The following is a 22,806-nucleotide window of genomic DNA, read 5'->3' as shown; positions in this document are numbered from 1 at the left end:
ATTTGCAGATCCGTACAAACTATTAGAGAGGTTGTGCACGTGCAGCGAGATAAAATGAATTGACAATGAAGACATTTTTAGAGACTTGACATATGGTCAAGAGAAAGGCAGCTGGATGGGAGTCCCGTTAAAAGGAAATGAAACCCAACATTTTTCTTTAATGATTCAGATAGAGCAGGAAATTTTAAGCAACTTTCTAATTTACTCCTATTAGCAATTTTTCTTTGTTCTCTTGATATGCTTTGTTCAATGAGCAGCAATGCACTTCTGGTTGCTGACTGAACACATGCCTGAGCCAATCACAATCCATATATATATATGCATCCACCAATCGGCAACTAGAACTTCGGTTCTTTGCTGCTCCTGAGCTTTCCTAGATAAACCTTTCAGCAAATGAAATACTAGAAGTAAATTGGAAACTTGTTTAAAATTGTATGTTCTATCAGAATCATGAAATAACATTTTTGGGTTTCATGTCTCTTTAAGTTACTCCGTCGTCGTTTGATAAGTATCAGCATATTAATAACTGCTTTACACGCAAGTCCTGTTTTTCTGATCACAATCCAAATTCGTAATCCTTAACAACATATTTACTGCGCCATTTTTCACGTATCGAATTCCCCAGCTAAAAGAACTTGATCAAACAGAAAGTTTTGGAATGTTAGATCTGTCCAAGCGCCAGACACTCTAAAATGATCCCTGCCATATTGGATGACATCAGAAAATAACTTTAACAAGCAGAACCTGCTTAGTCAATTAATGTTAAAAAATAACGATAAGCATTTCTACACTACTAAATATTAGCAAAATCAATAACGCAACAAACATACATACGCACTATACAGGTAATAACCTTGTTTAAAAGAAACACACACACATCTCTCTGGGTTTGGAACACAACAGGTTAATTGCACACTTACCTATTTGCATCAATACACAGCTTGTGATGTAATCGCTAAACGCATCAAATCGCCATTTTGTTTGTTGTTTTAAAGGGATACTAAACCCAAATGTTATCTTTAATGATTTATTAATTTTAAGCAACTTTAACTCCAATTATATTTTGTTCTTTATTCTCTTGCTATCTTTATTTGAAAAGCAGGAATGCAAAGCCTAGGAGTCGGACCATTTTTGGCTCAGCAGCTGTAGCCACCAATAAGCAAGCACTATCCAGGGTACTGAACCTAAAATGGGCCGGCTCCTAAGCTTTAAATTCCTGCTGTTCAAATAAAAATAGCAAGAGAACGAAGAAAAATTAATAATAGGAGTCAATTAGAAAGTTGCTTAAAATTGCATCTGAATCATGAAAGGAAAAATTTGGGTTTAGTATCCCTTTAAGAGGTATTAACAGCAGAAGCTTTTTATTTCTGTGATCACTGGTAAAACACACTGACAGTACCAGCCCAACAGTTTAGACATTATCTGCCAAACTGAGGCAGCAGAAAAATATTTTTGTGCTTTTGCTGTAAAATCTGTCTGAATATTGTTTAGTTTCACTTCTTCCAAGAGAGGCAGAAGCACCTTCATCAGACATGATGACATTTACCTAAGGATACAGCGTTCTGCACAGTGATTGGTTAGCTCAGAGCACAAGCTCATCTAACTGACCACAGGGGAGGAGACCAATGATACGAATTCCATCAGGCTTTTCAGGAGGTTTATCGCTGAACTGCTCTTGATTTGTAAAACCTTGTAATGCTACCAAATACAAAATAGAAGTTATAATATTTTTGTTTTTAACAATGTAGTGCTTAATTGCTTATGTATGCTGTGAGTTCAGTGGCCTTTTAATGGTAAAATGTTGCTATAACTGATACAATACATGAGCTTTTAAAATAAACTTGTGTGTTTATTATGTGTTTCATATGTATCACTCTCATTTAGTCAGTTCTGAAATGCAATATGCAGAGCTAGAATTATTATTGCATATTCTATACTCATAGCAATATACATGTTTTAAATAGGTTATACAGACACTTGAAGATGTGATCTACTGAAGTAACCGTAATGACTCAAAGCTTAAATATGCTACCTCTTGTCTCTATAACAAACTACATTATTCAATTACTCCTTCTCCCTTTCCACCTGCACTGTTCACTAGCCCATATCTCTTATACTCACCTTACTTTTGTACTCACAAACTTTACCTATTCCTAAACACTCTCTCCCCCCTGCACCTCGTCTCAAAAGCAGTCTCACTACTGCAAATCCGTATCTCATCTCATGACACTCTCCTTCTTGCTTTTACTTACTGCTGGTGACATCTCCCCTAATCCTGATCCCCAATCACTGCCTAGCCGTGCACATCCCTGTGTACCATCCCACAGACTCAAAAAACAAAACTCAGCCAACCTTACTCACATTCCTCTTGCATCAAAAGCCACTACCCCTTTCACTTGTGCACTCTGGAACTCTTGCTCTGTTTGTAACAAGCTCACTTCTATACATGACCTCTTTATCTCTCGCTCCCTCAACCTTCTGGCCCTAACAGAAACCTGGCTCTCTCCCCTAGACACAGCATCCACTGCTGCTCTTTCACATGGGGGTCTCCACTTCAGCCACACTCCTAGGTCTGGTAATAGTAAAGGAGGTGGTGTAGGTATTTTACTTTCCTCTCGTTGCACCTTTCAACAAATACAACCCATCCCCTCCCTCACATTTCCCTCATTTGAAACCCACATGATTAGCTTATTCTCTCCTCTCTCTATATGTGTTGCAGTCATATACCGACCCCCTGGCTCCTCAACTCAATTTCTAGATCACTTGGCTACCTGGCTACCTTATTTCCTTTCCTTAGACACCCCTGCACTCATTCTTGGTGACTTCAACATCCCTCTTGACAATCCCACTGCCTCATCTGCAAAACAACTTCTGCAACTCTCTTCCTCTTTCGGTTTGTCACAATGGACTGATTCTCCCACTCACACAGAAGGTCACTCTCTTGACCTGATCTTTAGCTATCGATGCACTCTCTCTCAAACTTCACAAACTCCCCCTTTCCTCTTTCTGACCACCATCTCCTTACTTGCAACATATCATCCCTCCCTACAACTCTCCCTCCTTCTACTCCTCACACCAAACTTCACAGAAGCATTATGTCTTTAGATCAGCAACAGCTTGCTAATTCCCTCAAACCTCTCCTCTCATCCTTCTCCTTTTCCTGCCCTGAACAATCTATCTGCCACTATAATTCCACCCTTATATCCGTCCTTGACAATCTCACCGATCTTACCATAGCTCGTAAATCACACACTCATCCTCAGCCCTGGCATACTCCTCTGACACGGAACCTACGCAGATGTTCCCATACTGCTGAGCAGTACTGGAGAAAATCTTGGAGTTCAGCTGATTTTCTTCCTTACAAATTCATCTTGAACTCCTACTATTCTGCCCTTAATCTCCATAAGCAACACTACTTCTCTACTCTTATCTCTAATCTTTCTTCAAACCCAAAACGTCTTTTCTCCATTTTCAATACTCTCCTCCGCCCTCCCCCACCTCCTAATACAACTTCTCTATCTGCTCAAGACTTTGCCAGCCACTTCAATAGCAAAATTGACTGCATCAGAAATGAAATCGGCTCTCAACATAATTCCATTCTCTCCCCCCCTCAAATGCTCTCACTCAACCACAACCCACATAACCTTAAACTTAGCTCATTCTCCCCTGTTACTGAGGAAGAAGTTTCGGCACTTATACTGCGCTGTCACCTCACTACCTGTCCCCTTGACCCTATCCCCTCACAGCTACTCCCCTCCCTCTCTGCTACCCTCACCCCTATACTAACACATATTTTCAACCTCTCCCTCAGCACCGCTATATTTCCCTCGTCGCTGAAACATGCACTGGTCACACCTATCCTCAAAAAAACCTTCCCTTGATCCTACCTCCCCAAACTACCGCCCTATTTCCCTCCTCCCTCTTGCCTCAAAGCTTCTTGAAAAACTAATATATGCACGCCTATCCCATTTCCTTACGTTAAACTCCCTTCTTGACCCACTGCAATCTGAATTTCGTCCCCATCACTCCACAGAGACCGCTATTGTTAAGGTTACCAACGACCTACTTACAGCAAAATCAAAAGGCCACTTCTCTCTGCTTATCCTCCTTGATCTGTCCGCAGCCTTTGACACTGTTGACCACCCTCTTTTGCTCCAAACCCTCCAATCCTTCGGCATCTGTGACACAGCCCTTTCGTGGCTCTCTTCCTACCTGTCAAACCGTACCTTCAGTGTAGCCTTCTCTGGGGCCTCCTCTGCCCCGTCACCACTTTCTGTCGGAGTACCGCAAGGCTCTGTCCTCGGTCCCCTTCTCTTCTCAATCTACACGTCATCACTAGGTTCCCTAATAAAGTCTCATGGTTTCAAATATCATTTGTATGCCGACGACACCCAAATCTACTTCTCTGCACCAGACCTATCTCCTTCCTTGCTAACCCATGTCACTAACTGTCTTTCTCACATCTCTTCCTGGATGTCTTCTCACTACCTCAAGCTAAATCCCTCCAAAACTGAGCTCCTTATTTTCCCCCCTTCTTCCAAAATCTCCACCCCCAATCTCTCTATTACTATCGACAACTCCATCATTACCCCTTACCCAAATGCCCGTTGACTCTGGGTCACATTTGACTCAGATTTTTCTTTCACTCCTCACATTCAGTCCTTGGCTAAAGCCTGCCGCTACCACCTTAAAAATATCTCTAAAATTAGACAGTTCCTTACACAAGACACAACTAAGATTTTAATCCACTCTCTCATTCTTTCCCGTCTTGATTACTTTAACTCTGTCCTCTCTGGTCTCCCCACCTGCCGCCTAGCTCCTTTACAATCCATAATGAATGCCTCTGCCAGACTCATCTTCCTTATATGTCATTCTTCATCTGCTGCACCTCTCTGCCAATCCCCTCACTGGCTTCCTCTTGCCTCCAGGATCAAACACAAAACTCTCACTCTGACATACAAAGCCCTCAACTGCAGTGCTCCCCCTATATCTCAGACCTTGTCTCCAGATACTCTTCCTCCCGTCCCCTTCGCTCTGCTCACGACCTCCTCCTCTCCTCCTCTCTGGTAACCTCATCACACTCCCGTTTAAAGGACTTCTCCAGACTCGCCCCCATCTTGTGGAACTCTCTGTCTCGCCCCACAAGACTCTCCTCTAGTTTTGAAAGCTTCAAGCGCTCCCTAAAGACTCTACTGTTCAGGGATGCATACAACCTATGCTAACCTTTCTTTATACCAGTTCCTCTCCTCCATTGCTATCCCCTGAACCCCCTTAGCATGTAAGCCTAAGAGTCCAGCTGTTTGTAGATCACCTTCTTAAGAGCTGACTACAACAGTGCAACTCTTGGCAGGGCCCTCTACCCATTTGATCCCTATAATTGTTTTGTTTTACTCCCCCTTTGTTTATAGCGCTGCGGAATCTGTTGGCGCTCTACAAATAACCGATAATAATAATAATATAAATAAGAGAAATTATATAATGTACCAGTTGTTAAAGAATTGTAATAGTTGAATCAATACATGCGCTAACTTCCACAATTGGGTTAAATACATCTTTAAAGTACTGCTCAGGACCTGCAGAGGACTGCATGTCCAGAGGAAACTTCCAATGAGTCAGTCAGCAGTGCTAGTTGAATAGCAGGTTCTGCTGATTGGATATGAGACAGATGTTGCTATAGACCATCGGTGTTCTGTGTGTCCTGGGTGATACTTTAACTATGTGTTTAACCCATTTGCAGAGGTTAAACACATAGAGCCGCAGGGTCACTAATCTTAAAATAACTTACGAATTAGAGCAAATTTTTGCTATAATAACCAAGGCCTGTGGGCCTAATGATCAAAAATGCGCTGGCAAGGAGAGAAATCATGCACAACCATTGGACCCTTTTGTTGAGCATTATATGTAATGTGCAGTGTTTCTCCTTCACACCAGAACCCTGTACAGCGAGGTAAACAGCTCTAGAATTCTTTAAGGAACCTCACAGCACTGATGAGACTTCTTAGGTCACTAGAGCTTTACATTATCAAGTCCTACAAATAATATAATTATTGTCCGGAGTTACCTCATATAAAACTGACAAAAATATGATACACAGAGGTATCAAGGCATTTAAAGGGTCATAAGGGCAAATAGAGCTGCTCTATTGTGTTAGAGAATGTTTTTATCACAGTGTATCTGGTGAGCAAATCGCAAGAGGCATATGTGCATAGCCACCAATCAGCAGCTAGCTCCCAGTAAGGCTTTGCTTCTCCTGAGCTTACCTAGGTATGTTTTTCAACAAAGGATATCAAAAGTATAATGTAAATTTGATTAAAGAGGTAAACTGAATGATAACTTAAAATTGCATGCTCGTATCTGAACCATAAAGGTATTTTACTTTCACACCCCTCAAATGCTCTTCTATGTATGTCTATATGTTTGTACATATGTATTTATGTGTTTATATGTGTGTATATATGTCTGTAAATACATATATATATATATATATATATATATATATATAATTTATTTATTTAGACGTGTATGTATGTATCTATGATACAGCCCTTTGCCTGAGACCTCATATGTTTTAGCTAATATTCCTTTTTTTGTGCAATATTTTTTTAATATAGTGTTATTATGAGTGTAACTGTACTTTGTAATATATTTTTGATGTGGTTTTGTGACACACTTTTTTTGTTTTGCGAAACAGTTAACCAGAGCTCTGAGGATATGGTAGTCATTCTAGTGTAAATCATGATTGCACTCACGCGTTCGCATTTACTTTCAACTTGTAATATGACGCACACAAAGAGCCGTGATAAACCCGATATCATATCGCTCTCATGTAACTGTTAGTGCACCACTCGTAATTTGGCCCGATTGTTTTTTTTTCTACACTGATTTTTTTTTATTATTAACAATTAAGATGGTTACCGCTGTGATTTTTTTTTCTAAATTACTAAAATCATTAATCAATTTTTATGCCCCTAAATGTCAAAACTGTTTTTTTTATATAATCAGCAAAAAAATGCTACCTTTACTGAAATGCCATTTGTAATATCCATAATGAATATATTAATTAGCAGCAGCCCTAAGGCAAATGCTCTAGGTATCATGCGGGATATTTTGGAGATGAATTAAAAGGGACACAAAAATCATATTTGTATGATTTTATATGTATACCACCCACCTGCTGGCAACTACCTGGGTGCAAATATGTAAATAATATTTCCAAATGAAATGCACTCATGACCTTTTGGGTGAAAAAAATCCAAAGTTTTAATTAATGTTTCGGAGATGTGATGAAGGGGATTTGTACATCTCTGACTCATTAATTTAAATTTTTGATTTCCTAGCAGTTCCTATTTGAAGGAGCTCTTGGGTTAGCACCCAAGTTCTGTTGGGGTGACCGAGTTAACCCCATTCCATCCTTCCCTAGGGGTTGGTGTTTGGGGTCCTTTCTTTTCCTCTGTTTTTCAGACCTGCCTGTCACTTGGGCTGGTACGGTGTGGAGCAGGATCTGAGATATGTGTTCGTCCTCGGGCCTTTTAAAGTTCGGTAAGCCTTCTTGAGGTTTTGTGCTTTCTCTATGTTCAAGATATTTGAGAAGGACTGATGGCTTTTGGAAAGCCTGTGATGTGCCACTGTTTAGTGGATGTTCTGGCAATTGGGATTTGATATCTCTTTTCAGCTGCTCTTACTTGCCAGCAAGTATTCTTTTTCAGAGTCATCCTGGTATGACTGTAGCGTGTGGGTTGACACTTATCTGGGCTTGCTGCACGTGTTCAATCTGTGAATATTTCGATATTCTGAGTTATCTGTGACTTGAGGACTCTGTTTTCAGTTGTCTTTTAAGATGCGGTTGCATTGTATTTAGGAGAAGTTTTCTTCTCGGTTTCTGTTCCCGGTTTTAACCTTGTGGTTTCTGCGTTTTCCGGGGTCTGACCTTCTGTTTTGATCTAGTGATTTTCTTAGCGGCTTCACTACCTGAAGGTTGAGAGTTTGCATACCAAGTGTGGGTGCTGTTTTTTCTCGTTGCCTGTCTGTTTCTCAAAACCGTTTCGGGTCTCTGTGAGCTTGACTTGGTTCTCAGTGTTCTTTTTTTCATGTGGAACCGGTTGCACTATATTTGAGGTCCCTTCGGGGATCCTTGATTTTTTTCTTTCACGTTTTCTCCTTTTTTTGGGGGAGTTTTTGGTGCTTGATCCATTTCTCTTGTAAGGGGTGGATTGTTGGGGACCGACTGCTGGGCGGCGGTGTCTCCTGGAGGCGGGTTGGCTCAGTTGAGTCCTTTTCTGCGGTCTCTAGCAAGGTTTGATGGACTATCTGCGGGTCAGTGTCCTTGGGGCCTTTTCCTTTTTCAAAGCTTTATCGGCTTCGGGTTTTTTGGGTATGGTTTGTAGGCCTGGTGCCCTCAGAATAGGCTGCCTTTTGTACCCTCCCGTTTTGCATTGAGTGTCCTTTATAGCTTGGGTATTGTTTTCCCAAAAGTAATGAATGCAGCTGTGGACTCTTTCCATTTATGAAGAAAAACATAAATTATGCTTACCTGATAATTTTCTTTTCTTCAGATGGAAAGAGTCCACAGCTCCCCGCCCGTGTTTTTCTACGTGGCGTCTGTTAATTTTATTCTTCTGGCACCTTTTCACCCTGATATTTCTTCTACTGTTCTTTGTTCCTCGGCAGAATGACTGGGGGATGAGGGAAGTGGGGGAGGTATTTAAACTTTTGGCTGGGGTGTCTTTCCCTCCTCCTGGTGGCCAGGGTCTGAATTCCCAAAAGTTATGAATTGAGCTGTGGCAGGTAAGCATAATTTATTATATATATATATATATATATATATATACATACTGTGTGTATATGTATGTATGTATGTGTATATATATGTATACACTAAACAAATGTGTTAAAATCATTTAATACTGTAATTTTGGTACAATGTTTTGCAAGTCAATTAGGGGGAACAGGTTAAGCCATTAGAGCTACTTACGATTAGAGAGGCTGTGTTTAGGGTTAAAGGGTCAGTAAAGTCAAAATAAAACGTTCATGATTCAGATAGAGCACTCGATTTTACATCTTGACAATGTACTTCTTTTACCTTATTTGCTTTCTACCATTTGTATCCTTTGTTGAAAATCATACCTTGGTAGGCTCAGGAGCAGCAATGTATTACAGGAAGTTAGCTGCTGATTGGTGGCTACACATTTATGACTCTTTTCATTGGCTCACTCAATGTATTCAGCTAGCTCCAAGTAGTGGATTGCAACAAAGGATTCCAAGAAAATTAAGCAAATTAGATAATATAAATAAACTGTATGCTTCTTGGGTTTCATGTCCCTTTAATTGTGCTGGAAGGATTGGAACAGTGTTAATGTCTTGGGAGTTTGGGACAGCTTTGTTATGTTTATTTTTGAGTGGTTCTTTAGGGCCACAGAGGAGTAACGGAAATCTTGTGAGTTATGGTAAGGTTCAAGTTAATGAGGGACGGGGTGAGTGGTGCTTTGGGCTAAAGTACAATGAGGGATATTGTGAGTGGTGCTTTGGGGTAAACCACCATGGGACATATTGTGCTTGGGTGCTAGGGTTAAATTGCAATGAAGCATATAGTAATTTTGTGGTAAGGGTTAATTTCCATTGAGGGATATGGTGAGGGGCTGCTTTTATACTATTACATGTACAGTAGGGTTGTCTAAAGCTACTAATGGAATATGTGTTGTATTTTCTTTTTATCATTTGTTCATGAGGTGTCTTCAGGGCAGAATTTATGTTTCTATTTATAACCCTTGTTTTATGGCCTTTATGTCTGAATAATTCATGTTGTGCAGTAAATATCATGATCTGTGCAAATCCAATGATACCAGGTAACTATTGATGATTTAATGTGACTGAGATGAAAGCTGGACCTGTGGAGGTAGCTACAGCTACTTGTGTCAGTGTTTTCCTTCTTAATATAAGGAGAGTCCACGGCTTCGTTCCTTACTGTTGGGAAATACTGAACTTGGCCACCAGGAGGAGGCAAAGACACCCCAGCCAAAGACTTAAATACCTCTCCCATTTCCCCTATCCCCCAGTCATTCTTTGCCTTTCGTCATAGGAGGATGGCAGAGAAGTGTCAGAAGATTTCTGAGTTGTTCCTCAGGAGGGATATATGCCTTTCGTTATGTAACTTGAGTTTTAAGTAGTCTTGTCAGCCTCTCAGTGAGAGCATTGACGAAAGTTAGAGTCTGGAGATGCAGAGAGAGTCTTTCTGTGAACCCATCCAGACTGCCTGCTAACAGCTCCTTAAGCAACTAGTGTTGACGAGTTTCACTGTCTGCTTTCTTCACTCAAGTCCATGTCAGGAGTGATGCCACAAGACTGTGACTGTCACACTTGAGAGGCTGTGTTTCTGTTCCACAGCTTAGAATCTGGTAAGATAGTTTCAATTTTTTTTTTTTCTTTCCATTTTAAATAATTTTAATTTGGAAATAGAATTTACATAAACAGTAGCACATCTACTGAAATGACAACACATGAACACATAAACATTACATGGAAATGGTTTGGATTGCGTGTCAGTTTCTGGTTCAGCGTCCATTTCTAAAGAACAGAGTCCAACATAATCAAAGTTGCGTTGGGAGGTCCTCTAGAATTAGTACTGACACTGATTTAGATCATCATATTAAGGTTCATAGTAAACAATAGATTACCTGTAATTGGCATTTAAACAAATTCACTACAGCACTTTTATATATAATATTCTGCTTAAACATTTCAACATATTAACTTTAGAGTTTTACATGCTGGTTTCCATGAAGGAGACTCTCTAGGCGTCTAAGTGAATGGTTCCAGGCGTGGTGAGAGGGCTGGGGGGGAAGGGAAGAGAAGGGGAAAAAAAAGGGTGGGTGGGAGGGGGTCCAGATAAGGGTATATAGACCCCACCAACCATATGTATTCTCACCTGACCCTGTCAAACGCTTTTTCTGCATTTGAAGACAGGGCCAGCATGAAATGTTTTAGTCTAAAGGATTCTGAGAGAATATTAAGCACACTTCTGGTATTATCAGGCCCTTCCCTACCGAACATAATCCATACTTGGTCTGGGTGTATAAGACTGGGGAGGAGAAGGCGTAAACGGTTAGTGCAGAGTTTGGCGTATAACTTAGCGTCTAGGTTTATTAGCGAAATCGGTCTATAGCTGCTACATTGGCTAGGATCTTAACCCTGCTTTGGTATGGTAAGGATAGTGACTTGTAGGAATTCTTTTCTGAGCGATCCCTGATCCCGAGCTTCTGCATATAATTTCAAGAGGGTCAAACTTAGATTAACTCGGAACATCTTGTAGAAGTCTGCGGAGTAGCCATCGGGGCCCGTAGCTTTATTATTTTGCATGTGTTTAATGACTGTATTAAGTTCAGTTACTGTAAAGGGCGTCAGTAACTCTTCTCTGGCTGAAGTGGGAAGCAATGGAAGTTTTAGTTTATCTAAGAAGGAAATAAAGTCTTGTGGCGCAGGGTCAGATCTGTGTATGTCGAGTTTAAGATTATACAACTTCGAGTAATAAGTGGTGAATGCCTCGCCAATATCTCTGGGGGAAGTGACTGTGGTGTCTCCTCTATCTATTGCAAGAATTCTAGCAGCAGCTGTCCTTCTTCCCCGTAGTTTACGGGCTAACAGAGAAGAGGCTTTATTGCCTTGATAATACATTAACTGTTTAAAGTGTGTGAAAGGATCCCTGACTCTTTCTAACTCTTTTTCGGCAATTTGATCTCTTAGAGCTTTAATTTCCAACGCCAGTGCTGCTGTGAGAGAGGACTTGCTAACTGATTCTTTTTTCCTCAATGAAGAGACCAGAGAGCCTAACGGGGCACTTTTCTGAGCTCTCATGAAAGCTTGTTTCTGTATGCAGATACCTCTGATATACACTCTGATATACGTTAATTGATAGGAATTCTGCAATTGAAGTCTGGAGGGAGGCTTTAAATTCTTTGTCATGTAGCAGGACTTTAGGCAGCTTCCAGGAGGGTCTAGAGGATTTGGTCATGTCCGTAGTGAGAGTGAAAAGTGACACGTCCTGGTCAGACCACGAACATACCCGTATATGTGATGAACTAACTCTGTTGAGGGTCCATGATTCAATAAAAAAATTAGTCCAATCTAGAGTATGTATTGTGGGGCCTAGAAAAGAACATATCAACTTGTTCCCCAGGGTGGAGAGCTCGCCAAACATCAAATAAATTATAGTGCGCTATGTGAGATCGGAATTTAGCAGCTGTACTCACTGTATATGAGTCAATGTCTTTATTGTGTTGGACCCTTTTGTCTTTTAGTGGGTCTCAGACCATATTAAAGTCACCCCCTAAAACCATTGTTCCCGCCTTAATCGGTTCAACCTTGGAGAGAATAGTTTTCAAGAAGTGGGGCTGTGATTGGTTGGGGGCATAGACGTTTACTAATGTATACAAAAATCCATTTAATTTACAAATTAGTACTAGCGATCTACCCTAGTCATCCTTCTCGTCATAGATATGTTAAAAACTTACTGATCTATGGATTAGGACTGCTACACCCCTGGACTTCTCACTAAAGGAAGAGCAATACTGTGTATGGTATTCAGAGGATCTGAAAGGGTCCGGGCGAGAATTTAGCCAGTGAGTCTCATGTAAAAAGATAATATGAACTCTTAAGGACTTCATAAGATTAGACAGTAGGCTGCGTTTAGTTGGAGAATTTAGTCCCTTTGCATTTAGGGTGGCAAATGTCAGCTTTTCAGAGATTTCACTCATGTTTGGGAAGAGTGTCGGGGTAAAAGGGGTGGTATAGGATAGGAAGGAGGGTAGGGATCGGGGAGGGAATTACTCACCAAACCCGGAGAGTCTGTAAATAATCAGAGCTGCTCACTTGACAGCCGCTGTATTGACGATAGGATCTGGTCACCAGTTCTGTAGCTATGGCAAGCAAGCAATTTGGGTTGTACAATATTACTAGCGTGTTGCAGCAATTGGGGTATCAACTATTATTTCTGAATTTTAAGGGTCTTGTCTATTGGAAACACTTAACAGCTAGACTATGGGCAACCCTTAATACTATGAGTCAAGGGTAATATGTGATAAAGGGTTTTCCAGGGAGGGTGGTATGATATTCCACCCGTAGAAGAGGTACTACTGCAATGAAGAGTGACCTCCTCGGTCCCCGTAACAAGGGATGATACTATCAGTATTTCTGAGGGGGTTTATTACTGTGAAAAGTAACAGAGGTGGTGGGCTGGCACCTCAAGGGGGGGTGGGGGGTGGAATAGGAACAAATAAGGTAATTTACACCTTGAAGTATTTTCGTGTTAACTTGCATAAGCAGAGAAATAAACAGTGGGAAGAAAATGTGCATAACTCAAACATCCTATATGGAATATATAGACAACTTTCTTTCTTTTAAATTCTTTACACCATCCTAGGTATGGGTACTGGGACATGGGGCTGCTTATTAAGGAATATTCCTCTGTATTATGTATGCAGTCCACATCCCATGACCCGGCGGGAATGTCCCAGTCAGATCAACAGAGTATAGGCAGTACAGATATATAACAACATTAGACTAATGAGTAAATTATGTGGGGAGTACCGTAGCCTGGACAGTAAGGAGTTGTTGTATAATATCAACTAAGCCATGTCAATAGGTTCTTGTTGGAACTAAATATATTAGTGTCATCCATCTAAGGAGTGGTCAGCTAAGGGTACAATGTTGCCTGAACGGTAGAATATTGGTAGCACAAAGGTTATTATTTACCGAGGTAAGAAACAAATAGCCTATCAGTGATAACCATACTACTGTATATTATTATCAGATCCTGGCCTTCACATGTATATCAGAGGATAAAACAATACAATGAGTATACCTAGAACAGTAGGCAGTGAACTAAACAGTGAAATACAATGTTAAATTATGGATATACTTAAAACATTATGTAGCTGATCGCTGCAGGAGAGGGCACCACTCAGGTGCTGTTGGGTGAAGTGTGGATACAGGAGCATCTCCTGATTCTTGATCCAGAGAAAGGGACAAGTCCCAATTTTAAAGGAGGTCCAGGCCTTCCTTTGGAGTCAGTATGGTATGTGTGGAGCCATCCTTAGAGACTATGAGTTTAGTGGGGTATCCCCATCAATACCTAATGTTTCCTTTCCGTAGGGTCTGGGTGATGGATCTAAATGTCCTTCTTTTTTGGAGGGTATATGTTGAGACATCTGGGAATATCGACAATTGTCGGAATTTTGATGGTAAGTTTGGGTGGTTAGCCATCTCACAAAGAATTTTTTCTTTATGGGTGAAGAAGTGCACCCTAGCCAAAACGTCCCTTCGCGGCCTGGGGACTCGATGGACTCTGTCCAGAATGAGACCAGGAGGGTCTAGTGTAGGTAGAAGGTGTTGGCATAATTCCAGAATGAACTGCTCCAGATCAGCTGATCCAACTTCTTCAGGTACTCCTTTGAATCTCAGGTTATTGCGTCTAGACCTGTACTCCATATTCGCTAATTTCAATTCAAGGTCTGAAATCTGGACAGATAAGTTCTGGGAGTAGGACAGGAGATAAGTATGGTCAACGGCCAGATCTTCGTGCTTCCGTACGTTCTCCAAGCGCCGCTATGTCTCTACGGAGGTCGGCTGTGGAACTCTTTCTTTCTTTGGTCAAAGTGTCTTGTAGCATGTTCATGCGATGGGTCAGGACGTCAACTATATTGGAGGCCAAATTATCAGATGACAGGTGTTGGGAATACATACTGTTTTCAGAATAGTTCTCGTCTAGTGAGGAATGGGTGCCTCTTGGTGATAGAGATTGTCTGGAAGGTTGATCTTTGAAGTGGTCTACTACTGTTCTTTTTATCTGGGGTGGTGATTTTGGTTTTCGTTTAGTAGCTTGAGACATAGTATTTGAGTATGGAAAAAGCTCAAGTGTAGACACATGGAGAATCAATGTGAGTAGCGATCAACTTAAAGTTAGCAAAAGGTATAAATATAGTGCAGACACAGTCCCCCCAGGTGCCAGCCTGTTAGTTTATATCAGCATCTTCAGCACAGAGAGAGTCTGTATAGAAATAAAGCAAGGAGGAGGTAGACAGAACCATGGTGAGGGCCTGCAGGGCCGGGACTTTCCCAGTATTAATTTGAGTATGAAAGTCTCTTGACTGTGACTACTGCAAGTGGTCTGAGGTATAGGCAGGAAAAATAAAGCCCCAAACCAGGGTGACTGTGTGGGAGGTAGCAGTAGTTCAGTCAATATTAATCAGTATATGTTGGACTCTGTAGTCTGAAATAAGGTCACTTTGTATGGCAAGTGCAAGTGAAGACGGCGATTTTCCCGCCACTTACTCCTCGTAGAAAACAATGTTACACTCCTCTATATTTGGCTTATGTGGGGTATGGTGTCGGACCAATTCTAAGGTTTTTTGGTGTGCCTGGTGACTGAAACAGGTAGTATTACACGGAGGATCTCAGAAGTATCAGCTTAGTCTGTGAACTGGCCTTTTGTGTCTATATAACATGCATGTATATTGCTGTCAGCTTATAAATATTACCTCCTGGGATCTTCTACCAGCTCATCGGGTGTTATCCTGGGTGCATCCAGAGTTTTAGTCTGTTTGAAGCAGTTGGAAGTTCCAGAGTTGGCAGCAGCCGCGGTCTTTCCTAGTAGGGTACCGGTCAGGATGATACCGGAAGTATGGAGCTCACTCCGGCCTCCCCAAAATAAAAATAATCTGAGTGTACTTTCTTGTAGAATTTACCATCCAAGGGTCTTTACTATGATCTAGGGCCAAAGATTAACCCTAATATAATGGTTATTTGTCGGTCTCAGGATAGAGCTTTCTGCAAGTGCTGCTGCTAGCTCTGCCCCCCCCCCCCCATTTCAATTTTTACTTATGTTGAAATTGCTGAAGACAGGGTCACAGTGTGACTCCTTTTATCTTTATAGAATTGTGGTTTAATATCTCCTGAGGGATGTTATTGAATAGTGGGGATTAATCAAATGTGTTTCTTTGATTTATGCTACTATATGTGTATGATTTATTTTGGGCTCAGACTGTTGTTATGCGGTAATGGAACATACAGGTGTTTTACTTTCACTTTGAACGCTGTGCAGCTTGTAGCTTGGCGTGCTTTTTCTCTTAGCAGGGGCAGTCCTGCCTTGCGCACTATGTGACAGGGTGGTCACACTTTCGTTTTCTCTTTCCTGACCGAGATAGCTGTCGGAAAGGTCGCTTCTTCTCTGATTGCCTGGGTCTAGGAGGTGGTGAGTGTCCCACTTATTGTGAGGAATAAAAAGTGCATGTATTTGTATCCTACTATTGTTAGCGCAAGCTATGGAGGATCCTGATATGCTTGAGGATACTCTCTCTATTCCTAATAGTAATACCTGTCTGTGAGGAGGCCTTGGTGTGCCCGCCATCTCAACTATGTTCCATATGCATCAACAAGGTTATTATGTCTAAGAAGGTTAACCCCTTTAGTACGACTGAACCGTCCATCTCTGAGGACTCGCTGTCCCGTGAGGTGCATACCCATCAATCATCTCTATTGTTACATGCAGCTTCCCATAGCACGCCTGATCCTCCATCTGGAGGGAGCCTTTTACCATCAGACTTTTCCTCGCAGTTAAAGAAGGCGGTGTCTGAGGCCCTTAGTGCTCTACCTCGCCTAAGCACAAGCAAAAGGTTAAACATAGCTTTCCGGTCTAGGGGACATCCAGTGATTTACTTGATTTGTCTGCCTTTAAAGTATTCCAGGACGGGTCACACTCTGAGTCTTCAAAGGGTGAAATTTCTGGATCGGAGTCTGCTACCTCTAGGCCTCTGGCTGCGGAGGAGCCAGCCTTTAGATTTAAAATGGAACATCTATGTTTTCTTCTAAAAGAGGTTCTTTTGACTTTAGAGGTTCCAGAGGCCAAGTTGCCTGATGAACCTTTGATCCCTAAATTAGACAGAGTGTACAAGGACAGGGTAGCACCCCTAACTTTTCCTGTAGCTGTAAAAATGGCAAATTATATTAAAAATGAATTGGATAGAATTGGATCTTCCTTTTCCCCTTCGTCTGCCTTTAAAAAATTATTCCCGGTCCCAGACTCTCAGCTGGAGTTATGGGGTTCTGTCTCTAAGGTGGATGGTGCTATCTCCATGTTAACTAAGCGTACTACTATCCCTCTTGAGGATAGCTCGTCTTTCAGAGAGACAATGGATAAGAAGATGGAAAATTTTCTCAGAAAAATGTTTTAAAACACGGGATATTTATTTCAACCTGCAGCGGCTGTTGCCTTGGGTGCTGGAGCTGTGGCCTACTGGTGCAACTCCTTAGCGGAATTGATTGAGGTGAGGGGTCCCCTCGACGTTATCCAGAACAGAATTAAGACTTTGAGATTTGCTAACTCTTTTATTTGTGATGCAAACATGCAGATTATTCGCCTGAATGCTAAAATCACTGGTTTCTCAGTGCAGACGCGTCGGGCGCTCTGGCTGAAGTCCTGGTCTGCAGACTTGACTTCTAAGTCTAGACTACTTTCCCTCCCCTTTAAGGGAAACATTTTATTTGGTCCAGGCCTGGACTCCATTATCTCCACGGTTACAGGGGGCAAGGGTGCTTTCCTACTGCAGGATAAAAAGAACAAATCTAAGGGATCTAATTTTTGTTCCTTTCGATCTGAAAAGTTCTAACATCAGCAGTCCTCATCTAAGCCCGAGCAAACCAAGAGCACTTGGAAACCGGCTCAATCCTGGAATAAATCCAAGCAGAGCAAGAAGCCCGCCGAGAACAAGTCGACATGAAGGGGCGGCCCCCAATCCAAAGCTGGATCGCGTAAGGGGCAGACTGTTGCTGTTTTCAGACGCTTGGTCCAGGGACGTGCCGGATCCGTGGGTCCTGAAGGTCATAGCTGAGGGATACAAGATAGGTTTCAAATCTCATCCACCCAAGGGCAGTTTCTCCTCTCAAGCCTGTCTTTAAAACCAGAAAAGAGGGAAGCCTTTCTGGGGTGCGTGCAGGATCTGTCCTCCTTAGGGGTCATTGTCCCGGTTTCTATTGCAGAAAGAGGTTTGGGATACTACTCAAACCTGTTTGTGGTCCCAAAGAAAGAGGGAAATTTCCGCCCAATTCTGGACCTAAAGTGCTTAAACAAATTTCTAAATGTCCCCTCATTCAAGATGGAGACAATAAGGTCCATTCTTCCTCTAGTTCAGGAAGGTCAGTTCATGACCACTATATACCTGAAGGATGCCTACCTTCACGTTCCACAGGGACCACTTCCAGTTCTTAAGGTTTGTGTTCCTGGATCAGCACTTCCAGTTCATATCACTTCCGTTTGGTCTAGCTACGCTCCAAGAATCTTTACAAAGGTTCTAGGAGCTCTCCTGGCTGTCGCCAGAACCCAAGGTATAGCAGTAGCTCCCTACTTGGACGACATTCTGGTTCAAGCACCATCCTTTCGACTAGCCGAGGACCATTTGGTATCTTTTCTCTCTCTTCTTCAATCACATGGATGCAATATAAACTTAGAGAAGAGTTCTCTCATTCCAAGCACCGGGGTAGAATTCCAGGGTACTATAATAGATTCAATATCAATGAGGACATTTCTAACCAGAGATGGTGCAAGCTAGCTTCGGCATGTCTTGCCCTCCGGACCTCCTTAAAGGGACACTGAACCCAAATTTTTTCTTTCGTGATTCAGATAGAGCATGAAATTTTAAGCAACTTTTTAATTTACTCCTATTATCAAATTTTCTTCATTCTCTTGGTATCTTTATTTGAAAAGCAATAATGTAAGTTTAGATGCCGGCCTATTTTTGGTGAACAACCTGGGTTGTCCTTGCTGATTGGTGGATAAATTCATCCTCCAATAAAAAAGTGCTGTCCAGAGTCCTGAACCAAAAAAAAGCTTAGAAAAATTGATAATGGGAGTAATTTTAGAAAGTTGCTTAAAATTGCATGCTCTTTCTGAATCACGAAAGAAAAAATTTGGGTTTAGTGTCCCTTTAAGCCTTTGGCTGTGGGGTTTTTGCCTCCTCCTGGTGGCCAGGTTCAGTATTTCCCAACAGTAAGGGATGAAGCTGTGGACTAAATATATATATATATAATGAGCTAGCTCTTTATAACAAGTATATACCTTTATTATTCAGCACTATTTAATATACTTATCGTGGTGCAGACCCAATATTCATATACGAAGCCGTGGACTCTCCTTATACAGAGGCAAATTAAATTATCTGGTAAGCATAATTTATGTTTTCTGTACACAGTTAAGAGCTGTTTGCTCTTAGTGATATTTATTTGTTTTGTCTATAAAGCTCACACAATCTACATTAGTCTACAACTAATACGTTTTATTGAAGAATGGAATTTATTAAACTTCTGTAGGTTTTGCTCTTTCTGAGAATAGTGAATATGTCATCATGTAGCTACAGTGGATATAAAAAGTCTACACACCCCTGTTAAAATATCAGGTTTCTGTGATGTAAAAAAATTAGACAAAGATAAATCATTTCAGAACTTTTTCCACCTTTAATGTGACCTATAAACTATACAAATCAATTGAAAAACAAACTGAAATCTTTTAAGGTGGAGGGAAGTAAACAAAAAAAACTAAAATAATGTGCACACCCTCTTATAACTGGGGATGTAGCTGTGTTCAGAATTAAGCAATCACATTCAAAATCATGTTAAATAAGAGTCATCACACACCTGCCATACTTTAAAGTGCCTCTGATTAACCCTGAATAAAGTTCAGCTGTTCTAGTAGGTCTTTCCTGACATTTTCTTAGTCGCGTCCTACACAAAAGCCATGGTCCGCAGAGAGCTTCCAAAGCATCAGAGGGATCTCATTGTTAAAAGGTATCAGTCACGAGAAGGGTACAAAATAATTTCCAAAGCATTAGATATACCATGGAACACAGTGAAGACAGTCATCAAGTGGAGAACATATGGCGCAACAGTGACATTACCAAGAACTGGATGTCCCTCCAAAATTGATGAAAAGACGAGAAGAAAACTGGCCTGGGAGGCTGCCAAGAGGCCTACAGCAACATTAAAGGAGCTGCAGGAATATCTGGCAAGTACTGGCTGCGTGGTACATGTGACAACAATCTCCCGTATTCTTCATATGTTTGGGCTTTGGGGTAGACAGCAAGACAGAAGCCTTTTCTTATGAAGAAAAACATCCAAACCCAGCTAAATTTAGCAAAAACACATCTGAAGTGTCCCAAAAGCATGTGAGAAAAGGTGTTATGGTCTGATGAAACCAAGGTTGAACTTTTTGGCAATTATTCCGAAAGAGATGTTTGGCGCAAAAACAACATTGCATATCACCAAAAGAACACCATACCCACAGTGAAACATAGTGATGGCAGCATCATGCTTTGGGGCTGTTTTTCTTCAGCAGGAACTGGGGCCTTATTCAAGGTAGAGGGAATTATGAACAGTTCCAAATACCAGTGAATATTGGCACAAAACCTTCAGGCTTCTGCTAGAAAGCTGAACATGAAGAGGAACTTCATCTTTCAGCATGACAACGACCCAAAGTATACATCCAAATCAAGAAAGGAATGGCTTCACCAGAAGAAGATTTAAGTTTTGGAATGGCCCAGCCAGAGCCCAGACCTGAATCCGATTGAAAATATGTGGGGTGATCTGAAGGGGGCTGTGCTGTGCACAAGAGTGGCAAATCTTGCCAAGTCAAGATGTGCCATGCTGATAGACTCATACCCAAAAAGACTGAGTACTGTAATAAAATCAAGTGTCTTCTGCAACCATTCTTTTTATTTTTTATTATTTTTACTTCCCTTCACCTAAAAGATTTCAGTTTGTTTTTCAATTGAGTTGCATAATTTATAGGTCACATTAAAGGTGGAAAAAGTCCTGAAATGATTTATCTTTGTCTCATTTTTTTACATCACAGAAACCTGACATTTTAACAGGGGTGTGTAGTAGACTTTTTATATCCACTGTATATTTCAGCACTGTTCTTCTGGGTGAAGTCCAGGAGGAGAAGAATTGTGAACAGACATCAGTTCCATTTTGATGTGGGATGTTGCTAGGTATGTGATGTCTATTGGCAGCAGAATGGTACTAGCAGGTGGTTCTATAATATGACAGGGCCAGCAACCTATTAGATGACCAGGGACCAGCTTTTGGGTGATTCTACGATTTTCTAGTTTATGATTGGTTGTTAAGCAATGTGGTAGCCAGGTCCAGTGCCATCCTCTTAATTCGCCCCCGACATGTTCCATGCACAGCACCTGTGAAGCTACAAAAAATGTGCAGCGGAAGCCATAGCAGCATACAGCAGCCACTGGCCTTGAGGATATTAAAAAAAATAATAATAATTTGTCATTCATTACTTCTGTTATAAAATTAGGTTGTTCTGTTTGTACCTTTTGTTGAAGAAGCAGCAATATACTACTGGGAGCTAGATGAGCGCATTGTGTAAGCCAGTGACAAGAGGCATGATTGAATCGACCAATCAGCAGCTAGCTCACAGTATTGCATTGCTGCTCCGGAACCTACCTAGGTATGCTTTTTAACAACTGATACCAAGAGACCTAAGTATATTAGTTAATAGAAGTAACAGGTGGATTAGTAACAGGTTGTGCGGTCTGGCTATTATGCTAGTGTTATAGCTTATACCCCCACGATCCTTTCCGCTATCTGAGACCAGATAAAAATGTTTCACAAAACTCATAACAAAAAAGTTAAAACAAAGTACACGAATACCCATAAACTACACTATTAACCCCTAAACCGCCTTCCCTTTGCATCGCAAATACTATATTAAACTTATTAACCGCTAATCCGCCGCCCACCCACATAGCCAACACTAAATAAATCTATTAACCCCTAAACCGCTGGCCCCCTCATTGCTACTACTATAAAAACTATTAACCCCTAAACTGCCGGCCAACACTAAACTAAACCTATTAACCCCTAATCAATCAGAGTGTAAAATTTTACAAAAACATTTACAATTTACTTGTTTACTTCAATCTCTTGGTATTTTCTGTTGAAAAGCAGGTATATAGACTCAGGAGTGTGCACTTATCTGAAGCACTATCTGGCAGCTAGAAGTAAGCTTTTTGCACAGCGCTTGTGTTACAAGTTGAAAGTAAAAATGTTCACTTGTGCGATAACTCGACACGTGCTAAAAACAGAACTTAAAATATCCCGATCACATTAACGTATTCCCCCATAGAAGTCAATGGAGCAAGAAAAGGAAAAAACGAACACCCAATAAGTCACACAAACTCAATCATGTTTTTCTCACGTGCGCTAACCCGACAGGAAAATATGAATATGAATTTCACATTTCAATGTTCTTTACTTAGAAGAATATGTCTAATTTATTCATAAATACATATTTCAATAGATATCTGATGGTATTTTGGTACAATATGTATCTATACCTATAATCTATAAATGTATATGTTATTATAAAATACTTTGGCAACCAGGCACAATAAACCCGATATCACTTGTGCGACTGATAGCTCACCCTTCGTATAATATGGCCCTATGTTGGGTACAGCTGTGTGATCAAACATGTTTTATATTCTAGTGGGCTATTCCACGTGCCACTGGTGCCATGTAATGGAAAGAGAGTCGTTTGAGAATGAGGAGATTGGACAGATACTGAACGAGAACTTTGTCAGCGTGAAGGTGGATCGCGAGGAACGCCCTGACGTAGATAAGGTGTACATGACCTTCCTGCAGGTATCCGGTTTAGAGAAGAAGCGTTTTGTTTCAAAGATACAACACATACCTTATTTATTATAAGAAATACAAGTCCAGCGTGATATAAATTATCCAATTCATTTAAAGTCC

At 41.1% G+C, this 22,806-nt stretch overlaps 1 protein-coding gene across 2 annotated transcripts in view; it reads left to right on the top strand.

Moving 5' to 3' along the window:
* SPATA20 (spermatogenesis associated 20) overlaps positions 1 to 22,806 on the top strand; it is a 416,269-nt gene that overhangs the window by 96,627 nt on the left and 296,836 nt on the right. For both annotated transcript variants that reach the window (XM_053708760.1, XM_053708751.1), the window contains exon 4: positions 22,541 to 22,695. In XM_053708760.1, the coding sequence (XP_053564735.1) occupies positions 22,541 to 22,695 (155 nt within the window). The remainder of the gene's footprint in view (positions 1 to 22,540; positions 22,696 to 22,806) is intronic.

This window comes from Bombina bombina, chromosome 1 (assembly GCF_027579735.1).
Source record: "Bombina bombina isolate aBomBom1 chromosome 1, aBomBom1.pri, whole genome shotgun sequence".
NCBI classification, from domain to species: domain Eukaryota; kingdom Metazoa; phylum Chordata; class Amphibia; order Anura; family Bombinatoridae; genus Bombina; species Bombina bombina.
The sequence above is the reverse complement of the archived record's forward strand: the minus strand, read 5'-3'. Positions and strand labels throughout refer to the sequence as shown.